The 18,514-nt window shown below is 44.4% G+C and overlaps 1 protein-coding gene across 2 annotated transcripts in view; it reads right to left on the bottom strand.

The window, feature by feature from the left end:
• Positions 1-18,514, bottom strand: part of LOC102088970 (chromatin remodeling regulator CECR2) — a 106,607-nt gene that overhangs the window by 45,885 nt on the left and 42,208 nt on the right. For both annotated transcript variants that reach the window (XM_065036791.1, XM_065036798.1), the window contains exon 2: positions 8,728-8,822. In XM_065036791.1, coding sequence (XP_064892863.1) covers positions 8,728-8,822 — 95 coding nt within the window. The remainder of the gene's footprint in view (positions 1-8,727; positions 8,823-18,514) is intronic.

The following is an 18,514-nucleotide window of genomic DNA, read 5'->3' as shown; positions in this document are numbered from 1 at the left end:
AATGGTAACATGATGTCATGATGCTCAGTACAGAAGTTGGTGGTGCTGATGCACAAGACAGAGATGCAGAGTAGGAGAGCCAGCTGAAGGAGGAATGCACTGATCTGCAGGGCACAGCTGGACCCCTGGTAAAGTGTAAGATCACCAAGAGAAGATTAAGCAATACTGATGCCAAACTGGAGATTTTACAGCAGGCTTGTGCTTGATGACACTGATAGTCTTAAAAGTTTCACTAAATTATGTCACTTTTTAGATTGAATGGAAAAGCAAAGAACCTAGGTTCTCCTCAGAGCATAGGCTCATGAGGCAATAAATCTGAGACACAGCAGTTCCCAGGGTCAGTTCTTGGGCTCAAGGAGCAATTCCTGGGCCTCAAAACAAAACCATCTGACCTGGGCATTTCTGAGCACAACTTAACATAAGAGAGGTACCTTTTCCCCCACCACAGATTCAGGTGAAACTCCTCCAGTCCCCACATGGATGGATGCCTCCCATCACCCCTCAGGAATTCAGAGACCTGCATTCTTCTCTGCCTGGTTCTTCCCCAAGGCTTATCAGAAACTGAGAATGGGAATCACCTCTGGGCATAACAATCTCACAACCACCCAGACAGACAGTGTTTGAAGCCTAAGGGCTTCTGCATTTCTTCTGTGTCAAGTACCTTCAGCTTTGAATAACAAAAGGCAATCTCTTGAAGGATCAAAAAGGAAAACAAAAAGAACCAGTGTTAGGACTATTTATTAACTAACCCAAGAACTAGTTACAGGTTGTTAGATAAAATAAAAACGGAGAGAAGAGGATCTGGGTGCTCAAGAGGGAAATAAGTACCATGGGGGAAGCCAACTTGTCAATCAGAGTGGGGGCAGGGAGGGGGGGGATTTGGGTGACACTGGTGTGGGCTAAGAGGCCTGGTAAGATGCTTTGAAGGGCTCTGCTAAGGAATACTTTGGTTCATGCACACTAGGTGCACAGCCACCACATAGGGATCTGACCTGGAAAAGACGCTTGGTCCTTTATGAAGTGTGAGAACCGCGGCTGTGGGCTCTGCTCTTGCCACATGCTGCCTCCATGTGCACACTTTGACTCTTAAAGCACGGAGTTTCCCCACACACACCTTGTTTTGTGTCTTGCTCTGTGCAACCTCGACAACCAGACACACAGGGTATGCCCAACAACAAGCCACTCCATACATGACAAAATGATGATCGAGCCATAGTAGTCTGTCTCAGGAGGAATGAACAGAATAAAGGAACATACCCATAGCCCAACTTTCACCTTGTGAGCTGACCTGGTAAGATAGCAACAGCTTTGGTTGGTCTGTGATGGCATTTTGCTTCCCTCATCAATTACCTTCACCTGAATCTAACCAGGCTTCAATCCGTGCTTGCCCGTTTTCATCCACACACTTCTTTCTTTCTTTCTTTCTACTACTGTTATTTGATGGTGATACTCTTTCTGAAGAGAAGCAGATCAGCCCTTGGGAGCTGGAGCTGATTAACTTACAAAAGACCCAAATACATCTCCTATATTCTAAAAGAGCAAATAGGAATGAGGCTCACTATGCCCCACATTCAGACTGGAAGAGGATCATTATTTACTATTCATTCCTGGATCCTTGAAGAAAAGTGAAGCCAGCTTAATGCTGCATTGTTCATTCTTAGTGCCCATCAACAGAAAGCATGCTCCCAATTCATAGCCATAAGGAAACACAAGAGCATTGCTGTGCCATAAGCTTTTCCGATTGTTTAGGGGCTGTAGAGAGGACCTGAGGGTATTACAGTGATGAGGAGCACTGTGGGGAAGAAGCTAGAGTTATTGTCTTGATGATGATGGGGAAATAAGACACATGCGTGTATTATGGCAAAAATCCATACAAAACAAGACCTTAAGTGCCTTGCTGCTCATAGAAAGATATGATTCATGTGGGAGAAGAGAGTATCGTCTGAGGCAAAAAATATCCAGTGTGGGGTTGCCTTGAAGCAAACAAGCTTGTCAAATTCATTGCTTAGAACCAGCCCTAGAGATCACAAGTTTTTGGGGGCAATGGATAAAACCAAGCTTTTAAACATAAATAAATAGGTCCTAAAGAAGTTCCTTTCAGGATTTATTTCAGAAAAGGTTTTTCCTCTTCTCCGAAGTTTAAGCTACTACACCAGTTGAGCCAGAAGGGAACTGAGGAAGGATAAAAGGTAAGATGAGATCAAAACTAAAGGTATAGGTGACTTAGAACAGAGACTGACGTGACAACACCAAATCATTATAGTGGCTTTAGCAGCTGGCCAGCAGCCACCACAGCTCTTCATCAAGCTCACTGGGGCTAAAAGCCTCCCAAAAAATAATTTCAGAACTTCTCCGATATTCACTCTTGTACTAAAGACTGGTTTCTGAACGTGGCCGAGGTGCTGGGATGTGGCCTGCAACCGTGCTGGAGCAAAAATCCTGCACATGTGGTTTGGACCATGACTGTCTCGGGACGCAAGTCTCAAAAGTGAGGGCAAAGGTTCCACATGGAGAGAACTTCCACATCCTGTCCCCCTATCTCCATCACTCTTTGTCTTCTTCCTTCAAAGGAGACAATGTTTTCACTTGCCTTCTCACTTTCTTTCTTCATCATTGCTTTCTTCCTCCTCTCCAGAGTACTTGGTTTGCAACATCAATAACTTAAAAATACAGCTGTCCATTTCATATTTTGAACTCTGACATAGGCAAGATGACATCATTGCCATTTCCAAGATCTTTCACTGGATGTTCTCTATTCATCCTTTTAAGTTTAGCCACCTCTTCCTCCCTGTCAATGTTTTGCATAACTCCCTCTCTCCAGCTATCCAATCTATTTGTCTGTCATCCATCTGCCCTGACAATAACAGCACAGCTTACTCATTCTCTTTTTCTTCCATCATTTTCATTCCTTATGCTGTACCACACCTATGGAATAGTAATTCCAGAACCTGCTACCAACTTTTCTTCAAATTCTTCTTCAAAGATTCATTTTATCCATCTGAGAATCAAAGACATTTACTTAGCTTTATTTATACTTGAACTCTATAATTTTATTCCACTGTGCTTCTCATTAATCTCTGAATGACCGTGTTATTTTACTGCTGTAATCTCATCCTTCCTTTCCCAACACCTGCCAGCTGCCTCATTTTCACTTTTTACCCTTTAAAAGGCTCACCTTGGCTATTATTATAATAAATATTAATATTAGATTCAAGATGAGCAATGTAGCCACTTCATCTCCCTTGCCCCCTCACGGTATCTCCTGCACCGATGATACTGGGTTGATTCCAGAGGCCATCCACCGATCTCCATGATGTATGCACAGCAGCGCTTCTTAAAAGTCAGACAGTAAATAATGCTGATCTTGTTGATATTCACTTGGCATTCATGAATATGATTCCGAGTTAGTGAGGTGCTTTGCGGCTGGGCCATTGAAACAGGTGTTATAACCAAGGTCACTGGCACAAACGCAAGTGGCAGCTGTTAAATCTCTTTCTGAAAGGTGGTGGTCCCCAGGTCTGCTGCGACTGAGCTTAGACTGGCTGTCCCATATGTTACGGCATGGACTGAAGTGTTGAATTCATTCAGATGGTCTTGCTCCCTTGGCTTAGCTATTCCTGCAGCCATATTCACCACAGTATTCACAAGACTGAAAATTTGGCACTGGTTTGCCAGCTTTCCTTGACCTGCAACTTTATCTCCTGGACCAGACCAACATACAGCAGTCCTAAAAGGACACAGCTCACACAGTCATGTGCAGAAGGGCAATTTCAACATGTTAAGCGTTTTACTAAGGGCACTTTTACCAAAACATGAATAAACCCCAAGTAGCCTGTAAAGACACAGTCCACACAGAATAAAGGACAAGGATGGACATAGCAGAAGCAAGAAGTTAAATACTCAGAGACGTTAAACGCAGCCCTCAGAAATGGACATTCTGCCCCTATGAGTTAGAAGATTTCAGATTTATCTCATTCTGATGAAAGCTCAAATAAGTGATTACAGACCAAGCATCAGAAAATAAGAACAGAAGCAGTATTCTTGGTTAGTAACAGTATTTCTCAATGCCACCAGTAAGGGTATGAAACAAATAAACAACAAATAATTAAGCAGCTTGAAATAAACAGGTGCAAACTATAAGCCAAAGACTCCAGGGTTAGTTTACAGATCCAGAAAGAACTTAAGGTGGGCACAAAACAGATTATCCACTCAGGGAAAAAAAATTCCAGCACATTAAGGAAAGAAACAACAAGAAAAAAAAAATAATCGAGGTACCTAAGGAAGCCAATGCTGTCTGTGGTGCCACAGAGTTCAATTAGATAGTTAGTTTTCAGCTACAGTGATGGACCAGTCTCCTGAGGTATAAGAAAAAAATAGTCTCATGGGGCACAGGCAATAGCAGAGATATTGTTTTTGTTCCTCCTCACTTATCCATGTTGAAAAAATAAAAATTAAAATGTTATAAGAAAAAGCCATTAAAATGTTTTTCAAGAGACAATGGAAGCACACAAAACATCTCCCAATGAGAAATATGATAAAGTCATCGAAACTTCCTATGCCATCACATTAGAAAAATAACAAAAATGCAGTAACAGAGCAGTGAAGAATGAGTTTCACCCAAAGAAATGCTGAACAGCAGGAGCTCTTCGGCATTATTTAACTTGAGTGTACACATCCATGTCACACCATCACTTCTTACTTAAAAACAGCTGCAGAAGGCTCCTGCTGCGGCTGTTGTCGTTAGCTGAAGCTCTGATCTTCCTGTCTTGATACAAGTCATCAAGTGACATTTCCTGCTGGAATTAAAGTCGCAGCCCCTAGGGACTATGCAGCTGCCCAATTTATATCAGAGAGAACCTGAAGCAAGCACCAGTATTTTTTCAAGCTGCTTAACTTTTATTTATTTATTTTTTATAAACCCAAAATTCTGTGAAGGGTTTTCTCCCTCATCACTCCCCACTTTCCAGGCAGTTGTATTTTGAAACAATTAAAAGAAAACAGACATTTCAAGGCCTCAGCACAAAGCTAGAGGAACGGAAAATCTATGGGTAACCTCACCAGCATCAAACCAAACAGTGCCTATAGCATAAAACCAGGCAGAGAAATCAAACAAAAAGCTTCAAGGATTCAGTTACTGCATTGTTAATAGTTAGGTGGTATGGATAATACAGTATATGAACACTATGAAGGGTATTTATAAAACAACAAAAGCTAGAGATCACATCACAAAAGCATTCTGAGCAAAAAGAAGGGAGGAATGGGGAAACTGTCCTGGCGAAGTGCTCAGACTATCTGGTGCTAGGCAAGGACAGCTACGGGGTCATTGCTATCAATGCTGGAAGCCAGAAATGCAGACTTCCATTTCTTTGTTCTGTATTTCTACAGTGCTTAACATGGCAAGAACGGGATCAATGAGGAGTGTTCCTAACAGCTATGATATGTTATGATAAATAAGAGTTTGGAGAAGATCATGTGGTATCCCTGTAAGCAGTCTCTGTAGTTAAATACAGATACCCATAACGCAAATAAAGTCTTAAGCTACCAGTCATTCAACACTCTTTAGTCATCAAGCAGTGTAAAAAAACAGGTTCTCTTTTGTATATAATTCTTTTTTTTTTTTTAAAAAAAAAAGTCTGTCATAAATAATATCAAAGCCAAGGTAAAGTTGCTCTACTTCAAAACCAAGGATCACAGAACCCTACAAAAGTATTAGTCTCTTTCCACCCCCGCCCGCCAAAGAATAACAAGCAAATCAAGCTAGAGTATGTAAAATTGTGCATTAAAAGGGCTCTCAGCTAGGTTCCATTTCCAAAATTACTTGAGAGCACATTATAATTAGCAAAGGTATGTGACAGTTTTATACCCCTCTATGATGCATGATTAAAGCCAGGCAGCCCAGCTCTGCCGCAAGTTCTGCACGCCATCAAAACAGATGTGCTAAGAACTGCAAGCTACTCTCAGACTGTGAGCAAGCATAGACAGATAACATTTTGGCCATCAAAGAGGTAATACACAATACAAAACTAATTGAACCTCAAAGCCCCTCAGAGAGGTAGGTGAACTATGTTTTATATTAAGTTATACGAACCATCTTGGGCTTGAGCTGCAGTGCTCCAGCCCAAGAACAAGGATGAAAACAAGCTCCCACCTTCCTCTCCATGGCACAACAGGGAGCGAAGTCTGCAACCTAAAGATTAACAGCTCACAGCTTTGGCATGGGGACATGGAGCTCAGACAACTGAAGAAATCGCTGCTGTAACGCCACTGTTATGGCATGTGAAACTGGTCATTTTTCCCATGTGAGACAGATAGCTACTTTCTGTCTGCAACAGAAAAATATGAAGTCCTGTCCCATTGTGAAAAGCCCAGTCTAAACTCTACACAAAATCTGCCTCTTACATTTGCATGTCTATGTCCACCAAGCACTCAAAAAATGAATGAGAGGCTCAAATCCTTACCACTAACTGGGAACAAACTAGGTACAGTAGAGAAGCTGTGCCTTAGCCAAGGCCTGTGCCTGCTGAACTCAGGTTAGAGAGAACAAAGGTGTTGGAAACAAATGTGTAAGGAACAAGGAGGATTTTAGACTTCAAAAAACACACGTTCATTTTGGATAAATATTCCACATCTGGTTTGGAAGTGTGAAACAAACACTGGGGCAAACTTGTTTCTGAGAAATGTACCCAAGCTATCAGTTTTATTCTCATTTATCTACAGATCTCCATATTTAGACTACATCATGATGCTTCTTCCTTTGTGACATCCTTCTGCATACAGCACCTTTCCTTCCATTTCCAAGTAGCCTTCCCTCTTCTTCTGCAGTGCTTCAGGACCCACCTCTGTAACATGCCAGTGGCTCCAGGCCATTTTCCTGATCTATTCCTTCAGCCATGTCCAGCAAGCTGCTCCCACTGTGCTCTTTTCCCTCATCTCCTCATCAGAAAAGACTTTTGTTGGTATTCCCCTGCCCACAAGGTAGCCTCATTCTATGGGAGGCGCTATAGAAAGGGTACAGCTTGTTTCTCTCTCAGGTGAGGTGTTAAGTTCTCACAATTTCACTAAATGGTTTTGCATTCAACCGTTTCCTACCGCAATGCTCATACACAGACAGACACACAGAAACAGCTACGTAAGTACCAACGCAACCTGACTGGGCTGCCAAAACCACAGTTGGGTTACCAGCTCTCCCTTCTGCAATGACATTGCCTCCTCACAGCTTTTGCATCTTGGAGCTAATCAAAGCTGTATTTACACAGGCACAAAGTGGAACCTACATGCAATGCCGAATAACTACACATTGTTGAGCTGCCAGGTGCATCACGTAGCTGTGCTTGAGTGTGTATGCATGTGTCCACATGTAACCTTCCCCAGACAACTTGCCAATGCCCAACGACTCAGCCGTGATTCATCCCTGGATTTTGCTAGTTGAAACAGCTGAGAAAATGGACGAAACTGAACAGAGCTATTGCTAAGTGGAGAATCTTAGATCTGGAGAGTTTAGGAAAACCTCACAATGTTGAATTTATGACCTTTATCAAAGACAAATCTTCCACTGCTTCTACAAGGTTAAGGTGGGCAAAACACTCAAGCCAGTACTTTATGGCGTTTATGGTATGAAGAAACAAACTTGCTGCATGTTTATAAGCAAAATTATATTGCTGTATGGCTATTTTGATGAAGGAGGTACACACAGTTGCAGTCCCTTAACAGTCAAGCTTCTCATCACATCAGTTTCAATCAGCAACAGTAAATGCAGTGCAGCTGCCTTGTTCATGTCCTAATACTTATGCTGAATGTCAGCCCAGCAGTGCAAGAGAACCTGTTTAAGTGGCAGACACATATATTAAAACAAACTACACAAATTTCATTGAACATAATCAGTTAACTAGAAATAGAGCTTTCAATGCAAGGACCTACCAATCTAAGCCTCTGTACAAAATGGGAATCTTAGGGTGCAGGATTGCTTAACACCTCTTCTAAACAACTTCAAATTATGCCAAGCAGTCTTTGTCTCCATAGTTATGCTTTGCTATTAACATGATTCACAGAAGAACAAATAAAACACACTGCAACAAGCCTTTGTTATAACTGGTGATCCTCCGAAGAATGACATTCTACAGATGTTTCAGTTTGTGAGGCTAACTTGGTGGACACTAAAAAAGTGTCTCTGAATGTTGAAACATCAGGAGAACATGTCAAATCACTTCCCAGCATGCTTCAACTGAATGATTCAACTGAATGATTCCAATGCTCCTCTTATTTCTAAGCGAAAAATTACAATTGTCCTTTTGAACTGCCATGGGATCTTCCATGCAAGTGAGGTGGCTGCAGAGCAGCAAGTTTTATTCTGTGTAGTACATATAAAATGTTAAAATAATACGTGATGATTTAAAGACTTACTGTGATATCATTAATTTGACCAGAGTGCAGAGTGTAACAGCCAGTGAGGATGTTCACCATACGCTCTAGTGCTACAACAGAGCATGAAACAGAATTCACAGGGTCTCAACAAAAAAGTTTGCTTAACAGTGAGTCTGTAAAATTGAAAACCTGCAACTCAACCCAAGAAGAGCTGAAATTCCCTTCCACTTGATAAAACATCTGGCCTGATTGCTGGTGGCTGCCACTCATTGCCATGTCATCACTCTAAAGCTGTGAAACATCCCCATGACTGTGTTAATTAGCTCCCCTTGCAAAGGGCTTAAGCCATAGAGAGAGGTAACTCACGTGATGTCTCTGCGCTGATAGCAACCTTGAAGAAGGCAGGCGATCAGGTCACTGATAAACTCCACATCATCCCTGTGAAGAGCGGCCTCCAGTTCCTATTGAGCAGAAAGGAGAAAAAACAAATTCCAGCCATCAAACTAATTTCTTAACGTTTACTGCTAGTTTATCAGGACCAAAAAGACCAAAGCAGCCTCAAGTACATGTACGGCAGCAGAGCATACGCTCGGTAAGCCGACCTTCCTCATCATTAAAAATACTGCTACTACCACCTCTTCATTGCAAGAGTTTATGGGAAGACCTTGAAAGGCTTTTACCAAATGTCAGTCTCCAGCCAGAAGACTAATGCTTTTGTCTGGAAACAAAAAAATAGGGTTCTGTGAGGTTGAGATACTACATCCTAATAAGAAACCCATGATTCCTCCTGTATTCAGCTGATGGGCAGGAATCAAGTGTTTCATGCTTGTGCTTTGCTTTCCACTTGCTGAGGCTGGTGAGTTCTTTTAAAAGATGTGCTTCAAAAGCATGGCTCTAAAAGCCACTTACTCAGAGAAGTAGCAGTTTCAGGTGGAGAGCCAGAAATGGCCGAAAGCTAGCAAGAAAATGCCTCAAAGAAAAGAAAGCATTTTGATTATTGTTAAATTATCAAATAATTATTTCTTTTTTTTTTTTTTTTTCCCTCCAGTAAAAGAGAAAGAAAGGATAGAGGGATGTCAGACCTTATGACCTAAACCCTCAACCCCTGATGTAGAGCTGGAAAGCAGCATGGCTTATTTCAGCACAACGGAGTTCATGTAAAGGTGTGACACGGGAACTGATCCATAAAAAAGGACAAACTTCTGAAATGTAGTTATTATGAATTTCATACATGTTGTGAGAAATATCTCTTTTCAGCTAGGAATTTCAGGCTTTATTTTCAAAATATTACTATGTTAACTACAGTTTTATTTATATGCCAGAAAATCATTCACAGTAAGAAAAATCCACATCCTATAAGAGTTATCATCAGTAGGATATAACGCTTAACAAGTTGCAATATGGATATACAATACAGGCATAAGAAGGTATTATTTTTGGGTTTCAGAGTAAATAATGGATTGAATATAAATTCCTACTTGAATGTTATTCAACAGACTGTTAACACAAATGGCTAAGCTAATGGCTACAGAATAAAGGTTAATGGCCAGAGAATAAAGCATAAACGTTTTGGCACTTACCCAATAAAGAAGAGAAAGTGCTTTTTTATTAGACCACAGTAACTGCCGTAATAAAATTATTGATAACAGATTGCAGATTAAATGCTGCTTGTAGTTTTTTATTGGAAATGTATTAATGGCATATTTTCATTATCAACACTGCTCTTATTTACCTCTTGTGCCACAGCCAAAGTGCTTCACGAGAGGAAGCCTGACACCTGTCCCACAAAGAATGTATTAAACGCATCTATTGTATGCGGAAACGGCGGCGGGCAGCCAAAGCCTGACACAGCGTGCCTGCCGCAAAGCCAGGAAAAGTCCCAAGTATCTGTGTTCTGCCCGCTAGACGACTACCGTGCTTAATGACAAGTACAAAAACTACAGTTGCTGCTTGCCATCCCTTGGATAGAGTGATATTTTAGTTGTATAAATAGTAATCATGCTATATAAATAACAATTATCGAGTGAATTCACTTGGAAAGCAGCTAGTATTCTGGAAGTGTTGATTTATTCTGTTGGTAAACCACTTTAATGGACATCTGCTCTCTAACAAAAAGTACATGATGTGCTAGAACATCCCAGGTATGTTACTGCAGTAAACATGCAGCTTGTGAAAAATGACGTTAGGATCCAGAATAAAGTGGGGGGAGAAAAATTCTCCAGGATATTGCCCTGATTCAGCCTCTCCCTCATCCATGTACACTTGTGCACTAAAGCTGTCAGTCAGCAGCCTGCCTCTGCTAGGATGCGACAGCCTTTTGTACGAAGGAATATTTAAATTGCTTCCCGTGAGCCTTTTCAGCCTGCTGTTTGACTAACACTCCTTAAGCAGCGGCCACAACCCGCTTGGATAGCCCCTATCTGCAGCCATTGTTTCCCAGGTCCGAGAGTGCCCTTTACATTTTTGGAGCCAACGGGTCACCACAGGAGCTGGAGGACATTCCTTGGGCACTGGGCAAGGTGCTGTCTCCTAGGCAGGGACCCACCAGTCTTCCCCAAAACACCTGATTGGGGAGTTTCCCCCCTTCTCTTGCTGCCACACCTCTCCCAGACAGCTGCCCCTCATCCCTGATGCCATGGAGGGTGCAGAGCAGATTTGAGAACCTGAGTTGGCTGCAGATGGATCTTGCAGCTCTTCACTACAGGCATTGAGCACACAGAGCCACATGGCTGGGTGCAGGGTCCCTGTGCCACTCTGGCTTAAGGATCCTGGCACAAGTCAGGATTAATGAGTGCAGGCATAGGATGGAGCTAATGAAGGTCCATCATTAGCAGGAGCAAGGCTGTCAGTGCCTCTGTAGAAAGAGGTTTGCACCATGCTGCCAAATGTCATGGGTGCTGCCTGTAACCCACTCTGGTCCTCACTAAGAGCCACATCCTATGCCAGCACAGTCATAGTATTACTGTGATTATTAGTCTTGGAAAAAAAGATACTGACATTGTCCTGTAAAGTTTTTGTCTACTTTTTTTCTGTCACTGCTTGCGATAGGGGCAAGAGCAGCAAGAGGCACCAGGACCCAGGTCCACTTGCCCTGTTTAACTGAATGTCACAATTTTCTATCCCTATAGATTCTCCAGCTTTCTGCCCCAAAACACCTAAACCCTGGACTTCTCCCACATGCCCAGGTTGCTGTGGGAATGCCGGGGACCAGGAGGACACAATGCAAATCTTAACATCTCAGGAGTGTGATGAAGATTTAGAATCCCCTCAAGCTTTCACCTAATGCTTCAGCCCACATTTTGCAGGAGGAGAAAGAATAAACCTTGTTTTTCCAGCCCCCCTCTCCAACAAGGGATGGCCAGCCAAGTGACACAGTGCTGGAGCAGTGTATCTGAGTATAGGTGAACAAAGTGATGCCAGGGACTCTCAGGACAAACCAGACACCAAAATCCTTCCCCAGGACCCATCCCCACACTCTTCTGTCCCAGCCGGGGCGAGCGGCAAGCTGCTGGGCTTCTTCCCTGCCACCATCCCCCCCATGCCTCCAACCCTTTTGTTTTTGCCCTTTTCTCTTTGAGCACTGAGCTGTGAGCACAGAAATCTGAACCTTGCCAAAACGCTTTGGGGACGGCAGAGAAAGGAAACAGAAAAGGCAGCAAATCAGCAGAGGAAGGAGGGACACACACACACACACACATACATCTCCTCTAGCTAGAGAGAGCAACAGACAGGAGAAAAGCAGGATTCTCCCCCTCTCCAGCTGGCGTCACACCTCATTAGGGAAAAGCCTGTTTAACGTCTTTCCCTCCCCCCAGCCCGGGACTAAATCCCCCTCTGAGTCAGGCAAGGGCTGCCGGGAAGAGGAGGTTGCCAGAGCAAGGGTGACCACCTCACCCAGGAGGAGTGCTGGCCCAAAGCAGGGTCAGCCCGAGCGGGCAGGAGGGCACCGATCCATCCGCCCCTGCTCCCTGGGACAACAGCTGGCAGGAATGGACTGGGAGGACAGGGCTGGCTGCCCCATGCCAGGCACTCTGGCAGGTACAGGTAACCCCTCCAGTGTGCTGCTGGCCAAGGTTTCAGTCCGAAACAAACACTGCTGCTGTGAAGGTGTATTAAACCCCAGTATCACACCTGTGTTTTGTTGCAACTGCTACTTTGTGCTGCTCTTGACGGCACCCAAGCGCTGTGGCCTCTGTATGCGTGGTGAACCCAGGCCCAGACTGCCCAAAGTATACTCCATTTTGAGAGGAAAGATGATAGACTCACTACAAGAAAGACTTGGAGGTGCTGGAGCGAGTTCAGAGAAGGCGGTGAAGCTGGTAAAGGGTCTGGAGCACAAGTCTGATGAGGAGCAGCCGAGGGAACTGGGGCTGTTTAGCCTGGAGAAAAGGAAGCTGAGGGGAGACCCTATCGCTGTCTGCAACTACCTGAAAGGAGGTTGTAACATGGAGGGTGTTGGCCTTTTCTCCCAAGTAGCAAGTGGTAGGATGAGAGGAAATGGCCTCAAGTTGCACCAGGGAAGGTTCAGATTGGATATTAGGAAAAATTTCTTCATAGAAGGGGTTGTTGGCCACTGGAACAGGCTGCCCAGTGAAGTGGTTGAGTCACCATCCCTAGAAGTGTTTAAAAGATGCATAGATGAGGTTCTCAGGGACATGATTTAGTGCTAGTTAGGCTATGGTTGGACTTGATGATCTCGAGGGTCTCTTCCAAACAAAATAATTCTATGATTCTGTGACTTCCTGGTTACAAGTGAACAAATGAGTCTACAACCACGACAGCACTGTCACCACTGTCACCAACACCAGCACAGAGGTAATGGTGGGGCTGCTGCACACACCGGCTTTCTGAAGTATGGAAAGCAGCCAGTCAGAGTCCAGCACCTTACAAGCTGTCTGCTCAGAGGGTGGCATCACAAAGTTTGGGGCTCTTGTTCCAGGAGACAGGCTCCTCCCAGGCTGCAGGGAAAGCCCAGTACATGTGAGAGCCTGGCATGAGCAGGTTGGGTTGTGAGACACAAGACTGAAGTTCAAAAGGCTCCTCTGTGCTGGACCTGAATCATCGAGGCTCATCTAAGTGTTCCTGCTACAGCAGGGGGATTGGACTAGATGATCTTTTGACGTCCCTTCCAATCCCTAACATTCTGTGATTCTGTGATAACCGAATCTAAGGGACATAACCAGTTTAAGCACAGCAAAGCCTTGTCCAAGTTAGCCATCAGTTTAAAAAACCTCAGTACCTTCAGCTCTATTTCCATACCACTGCTGTTATCAGATTTCCATTGCAATGTTCCCAAGTGACTCAACAGGCTTTAGGAGATCACCAAAAGCTACCAGTGGGCTCTGCTGAGCCAGCCCCAACCCATGTGCTTAAATTGCGACACCGTCACAGAATTGAGTCAGGACGTTCTTTTCCCCTCACAGACAATTTATGACAACAGGTACCTGGGCAAGGGTTAGGCAAATTAATGCAAAAGAATACAGTTCCAGGACTGAGCAGGAAGAATGAAAGTCACCTGCAGGTCTGAAATGCTTCCAGTGAGCATCATTTACCCCTGTGTTGCCTGAAGCCAGAGTGGGTGCTTCACATCTCCAGTTAGGAGCTGTTTACCCCACTGAAGAGCCAGCCATCCCCTGGCTGCAAGGAGGATGCAGGGACTCTGAGGAACCACTGTTCACCCCAAAACATCTCAGAGAGGAAGGTGTGGCCCCCTCCTTTGAGCCACAGAGCAAACCCAGCCCATTCACCAGAAGGATCAGCAGAAGGTCAACACAATGGGAAGTGGGACATGGTCCCAAAGCTGAGGTGACAGGATCCAGAGCTACACCACAGGCCAGTTGCTCTCCCAAATCTCACTCTCAGCTTGTTGGTCTGTCGGTGTGCTCAGCTCCTGGGGTGTACTTAGCATGCCCACAAAAAACACGGCCCTGCCCAGCAGCCAGAGTGCCTTCTGTGGGCCAGTGCCACTCTCTCTTGGCTTGAGATTGCTACCATCATTTGGAAATAATTTTCAAAATATGAAACCTACAGAGACTGCCCCACCTGGCATGACAAACTGGGAGGGCATTGTAAGGAATTAAGGGTATTCCTAGGGCCCCAATAACCTAGAAGCACAAACAACAGCAGGTTTAGATGGCTGCCTTAAAGCCAGAAAGAAGTTATGGTTTTGGATCCTGATTGAGTCTTCCAGCCATGTTATCTTAATTTCAGTAGCTTGTTGGAGACATCAGCCATTGCCTAAATCTACAGCCAGATGTGTTTCTCCCAGCTTCCCCACAGTCCTTCACCCTCACTCTGTAAGATGCTCCACGGCCTTACAGGTTCCTTAGCCAAAAGACCCCATCCATCTTCTTCTGCGCTCTGCCTTTGCATCGCAGGGAAAGTGGGTGTTGAACACCCTCCCCACACTCCTGACAGCAGAGACCAAGTCAGCAGCTCTTCTCAAGAAAACATCATCATCTTCATCTCATCCCCTGGGGACCACAAGCTCCAGGGGGAGCCAATCTGGCCTTCTGCAGTAGCTTCAGGGGTGCAAAGTAAAGAGGTTTAGCGATGCTTGGCACCACAGCAGTCCCAGCTCTTATCTGAGCCATCAGACCGGTGTGTGTGAGGGCAAGGGATGAAGAGCGAACACACGAGGGAGAAAAGCTACCCTGTCAGAAGGGGACCATCATTTGGGGGAGGGGGGGGAAGGAAGAGCAGCAAAGATCTTCCCTTTTCCCATTTCTTCAGGTCCCCCCGTAATGTCCGTCAGTGCCTTCTGAAATCTCTACCTCCTTCATCTTTCTGCAAGCAGACTTTGAAGGCTATTTCAAGCACATTGCACATAGGAGCATAATGTTACTCCAGGGCTAAGCAGAGGTGTGAGATGACAGCTTTGTATGAGGGAGATGGTTATAAACAGAAAGCTAGGGAGAATTAGTTGTATTGCCTCCACATTACGGCTGATGGCAAAGAACAAATCCCACGTGTTACCCCCCGCCCAGTGCTGGCAGTGCAATGGGTAACATCAACCATCCTCTCCCTCCAGCACCTTCCATCAGCTATGAAAGAGAATGTACAAATGCCGAATTCTGCTCAGTTTAGCCTAAGTATGTTTGAAAATGCAAACTCTTTGCAACACTGATGGACATTATGGTCAGGCTAGAATTTTCTAGGCTCACTCGGGTTTTGTCTTCCTTTAGCCTCTCTGTCAGGATGCTTAAAAGTCTGGGATGGGCACAAGGCTACTGGTGATCTGAGACAACTGTATTATCTACCCTCTATCCCACACGCCAGAATGGTTGTGTCTTCTTGTTCTCCATTTCTGTTAACCTGCTGCCTGATCTCTCCTTTGGGAGAGGGACCCTCCCCTGTTTGCACAGCATGTTGCCGCTTGCTCTCCAACTGGAATTTTTCACTGCTGTGTAATACAAACAAATACGAGCAGGTCACGCTGGGTGGCTAAACTGTACTGAAAAGATATTTCAGACTGATCAATCCAGTCTCCTTCATGTCCCATAGCAGCATACCAGTGCTAATAAAGCTTTCCTCTTCCCCTAGCTCATCTTGCCTGTAGTTCAAGCTACGCGAATAAAAAAAACTGCATCTGTTATGAAGTTTATGGATTGTCAGCATCTAAAAGATCTAAAACTGCTGCCCATTCTGTTTCTTTCCCCTGCAAAACACCTTTTCAGATGGACAGGGTACATCTGAAGCTCTGAAGTAACAAGCGATTAGTTTCTGTTTAATAGTCACACATTAGTACTTTATGCCTCTAGAGCAGCTTTCATCCTAGAGCATCAAAGCATTTAAAGAAAATTCAGTAAAGGCTTGCAGCACCTGTGAAGGAAGGGGAGGCACAAACCCACATGCAGAGCAACTTTACAGATGGAAAAACTAACACGAGCCCCAGCATCCTTACCAGGGGCACACTTCACTCAGCAGAGAGGCTGAGAGAGAACCCATAAGGCTTGACACTCGATACCACTGCCATCATCTTTCTTTTTCAGCAGCTTTATTAGCAGCCAAAGCATTTGGTGATCGTGCTATTTCCCTGCAAAGGATCATTTCTCCCTTTCAAAATAATCCCCTCTTCCTTCAGAGCAGATAATCTACACCATTTACCATAAGCCAGTTACGCTGGCTGAAGGGGAAGCATTGCACTGAGCGCTGAGCTGGCTTTACATGGGAGAAAGACAGAAATTTCAGGCTCAGCAGAACCAAGTCTCCAGCCTGTGGTTTGCAGACCCCATGGAAGACTTCTAGAAGGCCTGTGAAGGGCAGTTAAGAAAATCAAGCTTAAACACCAGTCTGCTTAAATTTCTAATCAGGGGTTCATGCTTTTACAGGAAAAGTACTAGGGTCACGCCCTTAAAAACGAAACACTAACAAAAAACAAACAGCAAAACAAACCAAAACACCTTAAAGTGGCTGACCACTATTGCTCAAGCCACAAGTTCAACTCCTCTAGCTGAAAATAACCTACAAACACAACAGTATGAGAGGAAACACAGTCTGCTTGAATTGCATCCTGTCTGCCTCACCCTCAGAAAGATATCACTTATTATCACCTAGAAGGGATATCTCCTGGTAACCACACTTGTATCTGAGGTATTCAGATTGTTAAATTCCTTATAGTTTGCACTGGTTTATATTTTGGTTGTTGTTGGTTTTGTTTGTTTGTTCTGGTTCGTTGGTGGTTTTGTTGTTGTTGGTTGGTTGGTTTTGGTTTGGTTTTTTTTTGTTTGTTTGTTTGTTTATTTTTTTACTGGGAGACAAAGTGAGGAATGTGGCGAGCAAAGAGCGAGAGGTTTGTACCATTCTGAAGACAACCCATAATACAGTAAACCTTACACATTTTTAAACTCTCGTAGTCCCATGCTAGTAGTTTCTTTGCTGATAGACACAACGCCAAACTCTTTCTCTCTACAAGTACTGGATTTATCATTCCCATTTACAGGCTAAATACTACCAACAGCTAAAAAGTTCAGCAACCATTTTACATCGCGCAGTCCCTTCGGTGGGGAACAGCATCAACACGGCTCTACCTGTTCTTGACGTTGTTTCTGGAAACAACATCACCGGGTGAGCTATGGTCCCTCCCCAGACGATTCAGCCGCACGATAAATAAAGAACAGCTGATCCTGCCGTGTCACCATCTCCTGCGGTAAGAGGCTTCCTGGGTACCTAGTGGGAGTTCTGCTAAGCTTTTAAGCCCATTGGCAACATGGGGAACAGTCTGTAGCTCCAAAGCCAAGAGGCTCGAAGTAATAATCCGATTTCAAAGCTCCTCCTCCTCTCCAGCCAAAGGCAGCGAGGGAGGATGAGATCAGACTGTAGATGCTCTTCCTTTTAGGTCTGGCCATTGCACTCATCTGCTCAGCATGAGCACGGGAAAGGGAAAGGATGAGCGCCAAAATCTGGAATGGATTGCTTGGCTAAAGTTTCTGCAAAGATTTCAAGACTTACTAGGAAAATTTTTTTAAGGTATTTTTACCACTCTCAATACATTCAGACTGGCCCATCTAAGCCAACCTCTACTTATCTAGTTCACACACAGGCCAAAACTCCTGGGGGATTTACTCCCTGCCATCATGCACTGCTGATGCAACACAGCACGCAAGCTATGCAGCTGGTTTGCACTCACGCCATGAAACTTCTGTGGCAGTGACGATGCTCCAGCATTTACACCACTCCCCCCTTACCCTCCGGGATGTTATTAGCTGCCAGTTGATAGGAAAGTCATGGAAAAACTATCTCCGTGGGCATGGAAATAAACAGAAAGTCCAGATCACCCTTGAAGGGCTCAGGTGACTCCCTTACATCCCTTCTGTCCCTCAAAGAAAAATGTCAAGCTGGCTTTTGAATGGGGGAAGAAAAATCTCTGGCTCACCCTTGACTGAAAAAGCATGAGGAAATGGCAAAACGTATTAAGATTTTTTAAAAAGCTGTAAAGCCTTGCTTTTTTCCTTTAATCTGATCTCCACAGCCAGCTATTCTTCTCCTTGCCATTTTGATGCCACACTCAGCGCAGCCCACAGCCTACCCACCACAAACAAACCCTGGCTGGCCGCTCAGGTGCTATTGGCACCAAAACCTCTTCCTTCTCGCTCCAGGTCAGACAAAACAAAAGTCACCGAGAGGGTCTGCAGCCACACACAGGTGCCTCACA

Source organism: Columba livia, chromosome 1, assembly GCF_036013475.1.
Source record: "Columba livia isolate bColLiv1 breed racing homer chromosome 1, bColLiv1.pat.W.v2, whole genome shotgun sequence".
Classification (NCBI taxonomy): Eukaryota; Metazoa; Chordata; class Aves; order Columbiformes; family Columbidae; genus Columba; species Columba livia.
The sequence above is the reverse complement of the archived record's forward strand: the minus strand, read 5'-3'. Positions and strand labels throughout refer to the sequence as shown.